The sequence below is a fragment of the Grampus griseus genome (genome assembly GCF_964374135.1).
Source record: "Grampus griseus genome assembly, chromosome: 10".
Lineage (NCBI taxonomy): Eukaryota > Metazoa > Chordata > Mammalia > Artiodactyla > Delphinidae > Grampus > Grampus griseus.
In genome coordinates this window covers 65,007,935-65,020,266 of record NC_139004.1, presented here as the reverse complement: position 1 = coordinate 65,020,266, position 12,332 = coordinate 65,007,935, and the positions used below count along the sequence as shown (strand labels likewise).

Sequence of the window (12,332 nt, the reverse complement as noted above, 5' to 3'; positions counted from 1 at the left end):
TACTGAACCTGTTCTCTAGAGCCCATGAGCCACAACTACTGAGCCCACGAGCCACAACTACTGAGCCCACAAGCCACTACTACTGAAGCCTGTGTGCCTAGAGCCCATGCACCGCAACAAAGAGTAGCCCCAGCTCGCTGCAACTAGAGAAAGCCGGTGTGCGGCAACGAAGACCCAACACAACCATAAGTAAATAAATAAATAATTAAAAAAAAAAAAAGAGTGGCAGTGAGAATATAGAACAGGATGTATTCTATACGGTTTCATGAAGGAAATGCCCTTTGAGCTAAGCTTAAAGAACAAGTGCAGTTCCAGCAGTTGAGGTCAGGGGAGGATCTTTCAGGGCAAGAGAACAATGTGAGCAAAGGCCTGTGGGTGTAAGCTTTGTTCCACGGCAGGTATCCTAGTATGGTAAGAATGTAGAGCTGAGTTGCAGAAATGGGACATGCTGACTGGCCACATGTGCTTCTGAAGCTGTGGTGCTTTAATTTACTCCCAAAGGACCTCTACTTAATCCTGAAAAGCCCCAGACCTTCAGGAGGTATGTCAAGAGGTATGAAAAACCACAGGGTTTTCTGGGATGTCTGTGTTCTTGAAGATAGGAGTGCTAGGTGGTGATGCAGAATGGACACAAATTAAGATGATAACCACCTTATTATAGACCCCTTTCGGCAGTGTCTCTAGACCAAGGCTTCTCTAAGTGAGGTCCCAGGACTAGCAGCATTAGCATCATATAGGAATGTTAGAAATTCAAGTGCCTGGGCCCCACCCCAGACCTACTGCAGAAACTATGCTTTATGTTGTTTTGTTTGTTTGGTCAACTTTGTTACCCTATATTTTATATACAGTACAATTACCAAGTTTAAGTATACAATTTGAGAGTTTTATAACCATCCCTATAATCATAGTGTACAGCATTTCTGTCATCCCAAAAAGCTCCCTTGTTTGTATTTTAAGTAAATCCCCTCACCCGCTCCCTTGCTCCTGGAAACCACTGACCTGCTTTCTATCGCTCTAAAAATTCCTTTTCTAGAATTTCATATAAATGAAACCATATAATGTGTAGTTTTTTTGTGTCTGACTTGTTTCTCTTAGCATAATGTTTTTGAGATTTATCCATGTTGTTGTATGTATCAGAGGATCATTCCTTTTTATTGCTATATTGTATTTCTGTATTGCTGTATTGTATTTCATTATACAGATGTACCATAATTCATCTTTCCACTCACCAGTTGAGAGACACTTGGGGTCTTTCCAGTTTTGGGCAATTATGAATAAAGCTGCAATAAGCATTTGCATACAAGTCTTTGTATAGACATATGTTTTTATGGAATTGCTGAGTCATATGGTAAACATAGGTTTAACAAATTGCCAAAATGTTTTTTAAAATGTCTGTACCATTCTGCATTCCCCCAGCAATGTTCAAGAGTTCCAGTTGCTCTGTATCCTCATCAGCACTTAGTATCGAGTCTTTAATGTTAGCCATCCTAGTATGAAGTGGTATCTCATTTTGGTTTTATTTTGCATTTACCTAATGTCTAATGATGGTGAGCATCTTTTCCTGTGATTCCTTGCCATCCATATGTTTTCTTCGGTGAAGTACATCTTTTGCCCTATTTAAAATTAGGTCATTTGGCTTCTTAATATATTGAGTTGTAAGAATTCTTTATGTACTCTGAGAACAAATCCTTTATCAGGCAAATGATTTGCAAATATTTCTCCCAAAATGTGGCTGTGGCCATGGCTTGTCTCTTCATTTTATTAATAATACCTTTTAAAAAGCAAAAGTTTTTAATTTTGACGAGTCCAGTTTGTCATTTTTTTCTCTTGTAATTCACTCTTTTTGTGCCCTATTAAAAAAAAATGTTTGCACAGTTAGTAAGATTTTCTCCTGTTTTACTTCTAGGCAAGCACTGTTCAATAGAAATATTATGTGAGTCACATACAATTTAAAATATTTTAGTAGCCAAATTAAAAAAAATGAAACAGGTGAACTTAATTTTAATAATATATATTTAGCCTAATATATCTAAAATATTACATTTCAACATCTAAGTGATATAAAAATTTAATAATGAGATATTTTACATTTGGGGGATATTCAGTCTTTAAAATTCAATATGTACTTTACACTTACAGCACCTATAAATCTATACAAGCCATAGTTCAAGTGCCCAGTAGGCCCATGTGACTAGTGGCTACTGTATTGAGCCGTGCAGTTCTAGTTTCATAGTTTTAGATCTTACATTTAGATCTATGATCCATTTTGAATTAATTACGTGGTATAAGGTTAGGGTTTTTCATATGGATGTCCAGTTGTTTCAGCACCATTTGTTGAGGAGATTTTCCTATCCCATTGCCTGACACTTGCATTGAAAACCAATTGGCCATATATGTTTGGGTCTATTTCTGGTCTCTTTTTGTTCCATTGATCAATGACTGTCTCTCTGTTAATAATACTGCACTGTCTTGATTACAGTAGCCTTACATAGTAAATCTTAAAATCAGATAGTTTAAGCCCTCCAAATTTTTTGTTCTTTTTCTTTTTTTTTTAAATAAATTTATTTTAGTTATTTATTTTTGGCTGCATTGAGTCTTCGTTGCTGCGCACCAGCTTTCTCTAGTTGCGGTGAGTGGGGGAGCTACTCTTCGTTGTGGTGCGCGGACTGATGCTCTGTGCAGTTACCAGCCGGGGCATATTCATGGAGACAGATGTGAATACTCCATGTTAGGAAGTGAGAGATGTTTGTCAGTCATAGTTAAACTAACATCCCTGGCAATCAGGATCCTCTCGTTTAGTTCTGAATTTGTTAGCCATTTACTGGTTTGTAGGTTTGGAAAATAAATACCAATTCAAGCTCAGGCAATGTGAAAATGATCTATTTCTGTGTCCCTCTTTAATACATATATATGGCTCTGACCTGACCTCCTCTCCCTTTTTAGGGTGAAAAGGCTGATAGTTTTTACATTATAGAGTCCGGCGAAGTGAGCATCTTGATTAAAAGCAAGGTGAGTTTATGTGTGATGGTGTGAGTTATGTCAGGGGAGATCCAGATGCCAGGTATATGCACAGAAAGTAACTGTTTGCTTTAAAAATGTGGAGTGTGTTTAGTGTTTCAAAACCACCATTATGTGAGATATGTGACTGACAATGACCAATGTTTAAGCCCATTCATTGATAAAGATTTAGTATATTTTTTCTTGTTCCTGTTGCCTTTACCTCTGTTACATAATTAATGATATGAGAAATATTGGCCTACAAATCAATAAGAAAAAGGATAAGCACCCTAACAGAAAATGGGGCAATTATATAATAAAAAATACATGTGAGGGGCTTCCCTGGTGGTGCAGTGGTTGAGAGTCCGCCTGCCGATGCAGGGGACATGGGTTCGTACCCCGGTCCGGGAAGATACCACATGCCGCGGAGCGGCTGAGCCCGTGAGCCATAGCCGCTGAGCCTGCGCGTCCGGAGCTTGTGCTCCGCAACGGGAGAGGCCACAACAGTGAGAGGCCCAAGTACAGCAAAAAAAAAAAAAAAAAAAAAATACATGTGAGTGTTGAATATGAAAAAGCTTCCTTTTTAGAGTACTAGGAAGGGAGGTCTCTAGGACAGTTATTATTATGGCCATTTGATGGATAGGGAGACCTAGAAAACACAGTGACCTATAGATGGGAAGAGTGATTCTTACCATAAATCCATCATCATCAGATTTCCTGTTTCAATTTTTTTAAGAATAAAGAACTTGTTAAAATACTGAGTTACATATAATACTAAATCAACCTAGTGTAAAACCTTTTATGGAGTATTTTTTGTAAAAGTTAAGCATGGAGAAAGACAGAAAAATATGATTACTGCCTACAAGATGGCTTGCTTCCTAATTAAAAATATTTTTTTTACTTATAGTTTTTAGACTACTGGTATATGTTTGTACATTTCTCATATTCATTGACACCTACTGATCACAGCATAGTGTTGGGTTTGTAGGTCTAGCAGCACTGTGGCACTGGGTTGGGAAAGGGGGAGTTTGTCAGAAATTCAGTCTTGGGCTCTGCCCCAGACCTACTGAATCAGAATCTGCATTGTATCAAAACCCACAGGGGGCTGGTGTTCACAGTACAGTGTGGTAAGTGCTACTCTAGAGAAGGGACTAGGTAGACATGAACACGTCTGCAGTCCCAGAGAATACGACAGAAATTGGAAAGAGAGCATTGGCTTGGAAGGGGCAGATCAACTTCAGAGCAGACATGTCAGGGCAGAAGTGTGAAAGGAGGAAAAGTCAAACCATGTAAGCCAGTGTGGTACTTTTGTTTATTTTTCTAAATTAACCTTCAGGGACTTCCCTGGTGGCGCAGTGGTTAAGAATCCGCTTGCCAGTGCAGGGGACATGGGTTCAATCCCTGGTCCGGGAAGATCCCACATGCCACGGAGCAGCTAAGCCCGTGTGCCACAACTACTGAGCCTGCGTTCTAGAGCCTGCAAACCACAACTACTGGGCCCACACTCTGCAGCTCCTGAAGACCATGCGCCTAGAGACCGTGGTCTGCAACAAGACAAGCCACCGCAATGAGAAGCCCGCGCACCACGGCAAAGAGTAGCCCCCACTCGCTGCAACTAGAGAAAGCCTACGCACAGCAATGAAGACCCAACGCAGCCAAAATATAATAATAATAACAAATTAACCTCTAAAAAGTTATTTATCTACCTGTAACAAAGTCGTTCTTAAAGATTTAGACTAATTCTTATTAATGTTAAAAGTATTTTTTTACTTAAATTATTGCTTAGCTTAGCAGATGGATTTGTTTAAAAAATATAAGAAACTCTAGATAGTAAATAAAATATAGTACCTTACTTTCAGTAATTTGAAAAGCACAAAGTATAACCTGCTTGATTTCTTAAACCACCAAATTTCAAGGTTGAACATTACTTTTTAAAATATTTAGTTACTTAACTCTTCTAAACAAATATGGTAGGGGGACCACTAACTTAAGATGCAGGTAGTACCTAAAAATAAAATTTGTCGCCGTAAAGTATTGTCCGTAAAGCATGGCCTCAAGTCAAAAAGAAGTAGCCCTGAATTGTGACTGTTTACCTATGAGAAGCATTGACGTTATTTAGGAAGAATTAGCAAAAGGCCTTGTCTTCTACCCTGTGTCTCAGAGTCAGCATCTACCAAATGGATCGCATTCATATATGTACAATATATAAATATAAAATATATAAAAATATACATTGTTATATATTATATAGTATATTAACATAATTTATATACTATATTAATATATTAATATATACTATAATAATATTATGCGCATATATATATATATATATATATACACACACACACACACACACACACACACACACACACACCTTACCTCTTGGTAAAAGCCAACTCATTTGGTTAAACCAGGCCACTGAGATTAGCCCATGCAGTTTACATGGTACAATTAGAGTCTCTGCAACATGAATTTGTAAGTAATTTGTTAAGTGTACTGAAAAGGGAATGTAAGTGTGTGCAACTGGATGTGCCTAGTTGTGATTCTGGAATCAGCCCTGGTCATGTTCTCCACCTGCTCTAGACTAAAGCAAACAAGGATGGTGGGAACCAAGAGGTCGAGATTGCCCGCTGCCATAAGGGGCAATACTTTGGAGAGCTTGCACTGGTCACCAACAAACCCAGAGCTGCTTCGGCTTATGCAGTGGGAGATGTGAAATGCTTAGGTAAGAAAAATTCTATATGCATTAGTGTTGTGTTTTTTTCTAACATGCAGTATTTTTTTCCCATCAGCAAGCCTTGACTTACTCTGTCAGCTCTCACTCACACCTAGGCTTGAACAGTTTGTGTGACCAACCAGAAATGGGTTCATGTGTTCCTTTAGCAAACATTTTTGAGAACTGACAATAGCCTATGAACAGCCATATAGACGCCTTGGCTGTGTGGAAAGAGCAATGATGGAGACAGGTGTCCAGGGCTGTGTGGGAACAGAGGGAGTGAGGGCTGCTGCGCTCTGCAAAGTCTCAAACTTAGATGACATAGTCCTGCTGTGTTCACATAGAAACATCCCTTCTTTCTCCAAGTGTCCAGTATCCAATAGTCCAGTTCCTACAACATGAATGGATATGTTTAAGAAAAGGTTTGCATGAGGGAAATGACTGAATTATTGGTGTAGAGAACTTATTCTCTCCCTCACCTCTTTTTAACAATGCAGTTATGGATGTACAAGCATTTGAGAGGCTTCTGGGGCCCTGCATGGACATCATGAAGAGGAACATCTCACACTACAAGGAACAGCTGGTGAAGATGTTCGGCTCCAGCATGGATCTGATAGATCCTGGGCAGTAGGTGTGCCACACCCCAGAGCCTTCTCAGTGTGACACCAAAACCTTCCAGTCAGCCACAGAACACAAACAGAAAATGTGACAGAACCGTTCCTGCTGTTGCCACCACCACTGCCATTGCTATGGCTGTGGGCGTTTAGAAAACTTGGAAGTCAGCACTAAAGGATGGGTAGAGGTTCAACCCACACCTCCACTTTGCTTCTGAAAGCCCATTATTAGACCACTTGTAATGATTACTCCAACCCAGTTTTCACATCTTTGGTTCAAAATGGCATGTCTCTCCAAAAATTTAAGTGCCTGATACAAAGTCCAAAGTGTAAACATCTTCCTTTCCTCTCTTGCTGCTACTGTTGCTTTTAGAAGTTACCACAGGTTGGCACAAACCTGTTGTATAACTGTAGACACCCTCCCCCAACCTTTTATAGCCTTCCGTTTCCTCATTTGTCCTTTGAGAAAGTCCACAACTGTAGCCTTTGGCTTTACCATCAAAAATGGTGGCAGATGTGATGGAGGTCTGTGGTCCTGTGGCATTGTACTGTCTGCTGACAGTGGCACACATGACAGCTGTCCCCAAACTCTCAGTGATGCTTAGGGAGAGACCCTGCCCAGGGCCCAGCAGGTCAGCACCCCAAAGCACACTGATCAGACATCGGAACCCACGTTAGAGCAGAAAATTTGAGTTTAGCACATTTTACAGGTAGCAGGGAGCCAGGGAAGGTTTTCTGGGTTGGGGGCGGGGGTGTTTTATTTTGTTTTAGTAGATTTTGTTTTGTTTAATCTCTGTGCAGTTTGCATGAGTGAATTGCTGTCCATTTATAAGGAGCTGGGGTCTGGGAGTGCCATCACTGTATCTGACCTAAATACTTTCCTGGGCAACTCCTGCCCATCTCTTATTACCAGTTGCTCTTACTGATGGCAGTGTGCTGGCAAAGAGAGACCTTTCCCTCTACTCCAGAGTTGTTATGTAGCTTTGCTGTTGAACCATCAATTTTTAAACTCTTTAAAGAAGCAGCAGCTATTTTTTTGGGAAAAAAAAACAAACTCTCTATTTAGAGAATTTCCCTGGACATATTCATATATATATCAGTTTGTCAGCTGACTCAGGCATTCATCTTAAAGATCAGCTCTTTTTGTTAGTTTTTAAAAATCAGCATCATTTACAATTTCATAGAATTACTGCAAAGACCTTTCTAATTAAGATGTTGGGATGGGCTTCCCTGGTGGCGCAGTGGTTGAGAGTCTGCCTGCCAATGCAGGGGACATGGGTTCGTGCCCCGGTCCAGGAAGATCCCACATGCCGTGGAGCGGCTGGGCCCGTGGGCCATGGCCACTAAGCCTGTGCGTCTGGAGCCTATGCTCCGCAACAGGAGAGGCCACAGCAGTGAGAGGCCCGCGTACCGCAAAAAAAGAAAAAAAAAAGATGTTGGGATATTTAGGGTTCCAGTTGTTAATCCCAGAGGAAAGTAATTTAGCTTGTATTTTAAAACTTTTTAAACCTTTTGATTATATCAGGTGGAAATCTAATGAATTATCGTAATTAACCAGATATATTTCAGAATGAAATTTTTTTTCTTCAGAATAACCTAGAATCAGATGCTACAAGAGATCCTAAGAGCAGTATGAAATTTACCTAAAGATAAATTTGGATGTCATAGCCAAGTTTATATTAAATCAAGAGGCCCTTTCCAATATGAATTTTTTAAACTTGTATATCTCAATAAATCCCTAAGCGATTACATGCTGGGGCTTGAGTCATTCCTGTTGTAGACAGTGATAGAGACCATATGGTCACCTTCCATTGTCCTCCTAAGCCAGGCTGTCTGCTTTTGCCATGAACAGTATGGTCAAGAGATTTTCAGAGTGGTGACCCATCACAACCTTGGTCAATTCTCCCTTTTTCTTGTGCTCCATGAAGTGAAAGCAGAAGGACTCTTTCAGACTGCCCTAGGTAGCCTGCCTTACAGCTCTCAGAATTGTGAAACATTGTAACTAATACTCCAAAACAGGAGCTAGCACTGGGAAAGCCTGTGTGGTTTTTCCCACGGTTCTGAGGTTCTTATTTTCTATGGTGTTGCTTTATTATCAAATATAAATTAAGAAAGCAGATATTGCACTTTAGCAGACAAGAACCATACCTGTTTCTTACACAGGTAATAGGTACATTCAACTTCAGGAGTGACACAGAGGTGTAGCCCCCAGACTGTGTAAGGACTCTGTTTAAACACTGAGCGGGTGAACTTCCCTGGTGGTGCAGTGGGTAAGACTCTGCGCTCCCAGTGCAGGGGGCCTGGGTTCGATCCCTGGTCAGGGAACTAGATCCCACATGCATGCCACAACTAAGGAGCCTACATGCTGCAACTAAGGAGCTGGCAAGCCACAACTAAGGAGCCTGCCTGCCTCAACTAAGACCCAGCGCAACCAAATAAAATAAATGTTTTAAAAATAAAAATAAATAAATAAACAAACACAGTGGATGCTCCTTTACACCCCGCATGCCAGCATTAGTTAGGGCCAGCTGTGAACTCCGACCCAGTCACTCCCGCAGGCTGCTAGGGATGGGACTTCTCATCTTGCCCTCTTTCACATCCCAGTTCAATCTTCCCCTTCATAGGAGCCTCTTTGACACCCCCAACTTACTGATGCTTTCGGTTTTACAAAGTAGATTCATCAGGCTTAAGTCTTCCTGCTCTAACTGCGGATTGACATATGGATCATCAGTCCAGACCCTCACTGCGTATAGGGCCCCTTGAGGATCTGACTTGAGGAAGGGAGACTTTACAGGGACCAGTGTGAGTGAAAAGGACACAGCCATTACCAAGGTGCCAGGAGTCTGACAGTGTTCCAATTCTCTTTACAGCATGAGGAATCGAAGGTGGCAGACCAAGTTCAGCTCAGGACTCTGGTGTCCACATTGTGCTGGGCAAGTCCTGCACTGAGAGTTGAGCCTCACAGGGAGGAGCATGTGTTGGGAAGAGGTCTTTTTTTTTTTTTTTTTTTTTTTTTCCGGTACGCGGGCCTCTCACTGTTGTGGCCTCTCCTGTTGCGGAGAACAGGCTCCGGATGCACAGGCTCAGCAGCCATGGCTCACGGGCCCAGCCGCTCCGTGGCATGTGGGATCTAACTGGACCGGGGCACGAACCCGCGTCCCCTGCATCAGCAGGCGGACTCTCAACCACTGCGCCACCAGGGAAGCCCAGGAAGAGGTCTTTTTGATAATTGTTTTATACTGTTCTCTTCTGTGATGGTTTAGAGCTTCATGCTGTCTTTTCTGGCTTTGCTATTGATTTTGCATGGTGGAGAATGTACCTGAGAGCCTTGAGGTTCAAGCTGCAGTATCATTCTTCCTGCTGGCCCCAGTTTATCACACCCACTTCCTTCTTTTGGTTGTATTCTCTGAAGGAAGGGTTCATCTGCTCTGTCCTCTTAGTCCATAGTCCTTATATATAAATATGTTATGTATAATTGCAGTAGATTCTTAGAAATCAGGGTGGAGCTTTTCTTTGAACAGTTTAACGAGCAAATTCAGCAGCAAAGTGTCAAGAAATGATTCTCCAGCCAGGAGAGGTCATGTTCATCCTCTTATTGCCCAGATTCTCTAGTCACAACGGTACAGTAGTCAGTGAGAGGTACCACTGGCACCCAACAGCCCCTGGGCACACAGCATTTCCATGTCCTGTCACAGTGTACAAACAATTCTCTCATTTAGGAAAATTGAACGAGCATTTTTGCACAGAGAAAAATGAAAAAGACCCATGAATGTTATCTTTTATATTTTGTTTTCAGTTGGCTAATGTTGAATTTTTTGTTCTTGACATGCACTTGTAAACCAATCTTGCCAAGATACAAGTTGTTTTGGTTTTTCACTACAATTACCTCTTGTTCCTCCTGTCCTGACTGCTGACGTTCCTCAATGATTCTAATGTCTATTTTATGGGAAGCAGCCTTCCCATGGGTTTCCTTTTACACACTGCAGGGCTATCTTTATACTTCTAAAAAAAAGGAGAAAACTGTCACTAAACTCATGGGAGATTTGCAGAAAACCATTTAGCCCACCTTGAGCAAAAGGTAGATTCCTCATTGTTTTCCTAAGTTCATTGTAACAAAAGAAATCTAATTCAGCATTATTGTGCTACCTCAAAGGTAAAAATGTTTTAAGGTCTTTTTTGGTCCTGAGTTCTACACATAGTGTTTGAAATGTCTCTCAGTTGGAATTATTTTTAAATCATTGGGGAGAATCTTATTTTAACCTGTTTTACACTTGTATTTTAATCTCAGAAGAATAAGTGATTAGAAGGTGATCAATTCTTGCTCTGTAGTATTGAACATATGATTAAATCATTGTTTGCCATAAACAAGGTTGGGTTTTTTAAAAGGAAACTCTAGGGCTCAGCTTTGCTCTTGGTTAATAAAGGCTGACAAATCATATCTGAATTTTTGGTGCAGCCTTGTGTTGTGTGTTTGTCCTCATTTCAGGGTTCTATCCATCAGCATTCATCTAGCAGGTACATTTTTGAGATTGGGGTGTGAGCTCTTAAAAATTAGAGAGGAGGCCTGGACATATATATTAGGGTTCTCCAGAGAAACAGAACCAATAGCATGTATGTGTGAGGTATGTGTGTGTGTGTATATATAAAGAGATTTATGGGAATTCCCTGGCAGTCCAGTGGTTAGGACTTGGCGCTTTCACTGCCATGTCCCCAGGTTCAATCCCTGGTCAGGGAACTAAGATCCCACAAGCTGCACAGCACAGCCAAAAAAATAGAGAGAGAGAGAGATTTACTATAAGGAATTGGCTCACACAGTTATGTAAGTTCCAGGATATGAAGGGCAAGTTGGCAAGCTGTAGACGTAGGAAAGCTGATGGTTTAATTCTAGTCTGAGTCTGAAGACCTGAGAACCAGGAGCGCCAATAGCATATTTCCCACCCAAAGGCTGGCAGGCTTAAGACCCAGGAAGAGATGATGTCCCAGTTTGAAGGCAGTCAGGCAGGATAATTCTCTCTTACTTGGGAGAGTCAGGCTTTTTGTTCTGTTCAGACCTTCAACTGATTGGATGAGGCCCACCCACATTAGGGAGGGCAATCTGCTTTACTCAGTCCACTGATTTAAATGTTACTTTCATCCAAAACCACCTTTTCAGAAACTCTCAGAACAATGTTTGACCAAATATCTGGGCACCCCATGGCCCGTAAGTTGACACATAAAATTAACCATGACAACATGGTATTTGAATTGTTTGGGGATGGTGTACAAGGGCATCCAATATATCCCTTGCTGGGGAAGATATACTCACCAATGAAGCCCAGCAGAAAATATCTCCTGTCTGACAATATTGATTATTTCCTTCTCTGTAACATGGCTGTAACCAGAACTAGCAATGACTCTGCGATAGCCTGCTGTATTTATAGTTTGCTTCCTAGTGTCCAAAGGAAGCTCATTCTATAACAAAATCATGTTCCACTTTGACCTTGCCTTCACCTGGCAGTACAAAAGGGCCAAGTAATAAGTGAATATAAAAAATATCCATGTGGGGCCCAAGAAACTAGTAGTTGAACCCTCAAAGCCAAACTGACCTTGTTTCAAGGCTTTAAAAATTAAATATGGTTTGGCCTTTGTGGTTTTGGTGGTGGTATTGCTATGAACAATTAGGAAGTGCCAGGACTATGACAAGATCATATGGTCCACAGTCTCAGCCTTGAAGAGTGAATATCTTAGGAGGACTTTGCTTTCTATGTATGTTCTAACAGGAAGCTAGAAATCTGTGCCATCAAAATTACCTGAATATTGGGACTTCAATGGCTGTCCAGTGGTTAAGACTCTGCGCTTCCACTGTAGGGGGCATGGGTTCCATCCCTGGTTGGTGAACTAAGATCCTGCATTCCACGTGGTGTGGCCAAAAGTTAAAAAAAAAAAAAAATTACCTGAATATATCCTTAGCAATCTTAGTGCATCAATTTTATAGCAACAGAGTTAAAACAGTATTACTTATAATG

The 12,332-nt window shown here is 41.0% G+C and overlaps 1 protein-coding gene across 1 annotated transcript in view; it reads left to right on the top strand.

Annotated features, from left to right (window-relative positions):
- PRKAR2A (protein kinase cAMP-dependent type II regulatory subunit alpha) overlaps positions 1-9,336 on the top strand; it is a 78,870-nt gene extending 69,534 nt beyond the window's left edge. The window contains exons 9-11 of the mRNA XM_082664534.1: positions 2,944-3,009; positions 5,581-5,722; positions 6,211-9,336. Coding sequence (XP_082520660.1) covers positions 2,944-3,009; positions 5,581-5,722; positions 6,211-6,344 — 342 coding nt within the window. The 3' untranslated portion in view covers positions 6,345-9,336. The remainder of the gene's footprint in view (positions 1-2,943; positions 3,010-5,580; positions 5,723-6,210) is intronic.
- The last annotated feature ends 2,996 nt before the right edge of the window (positions 9,337-12,332 follow it).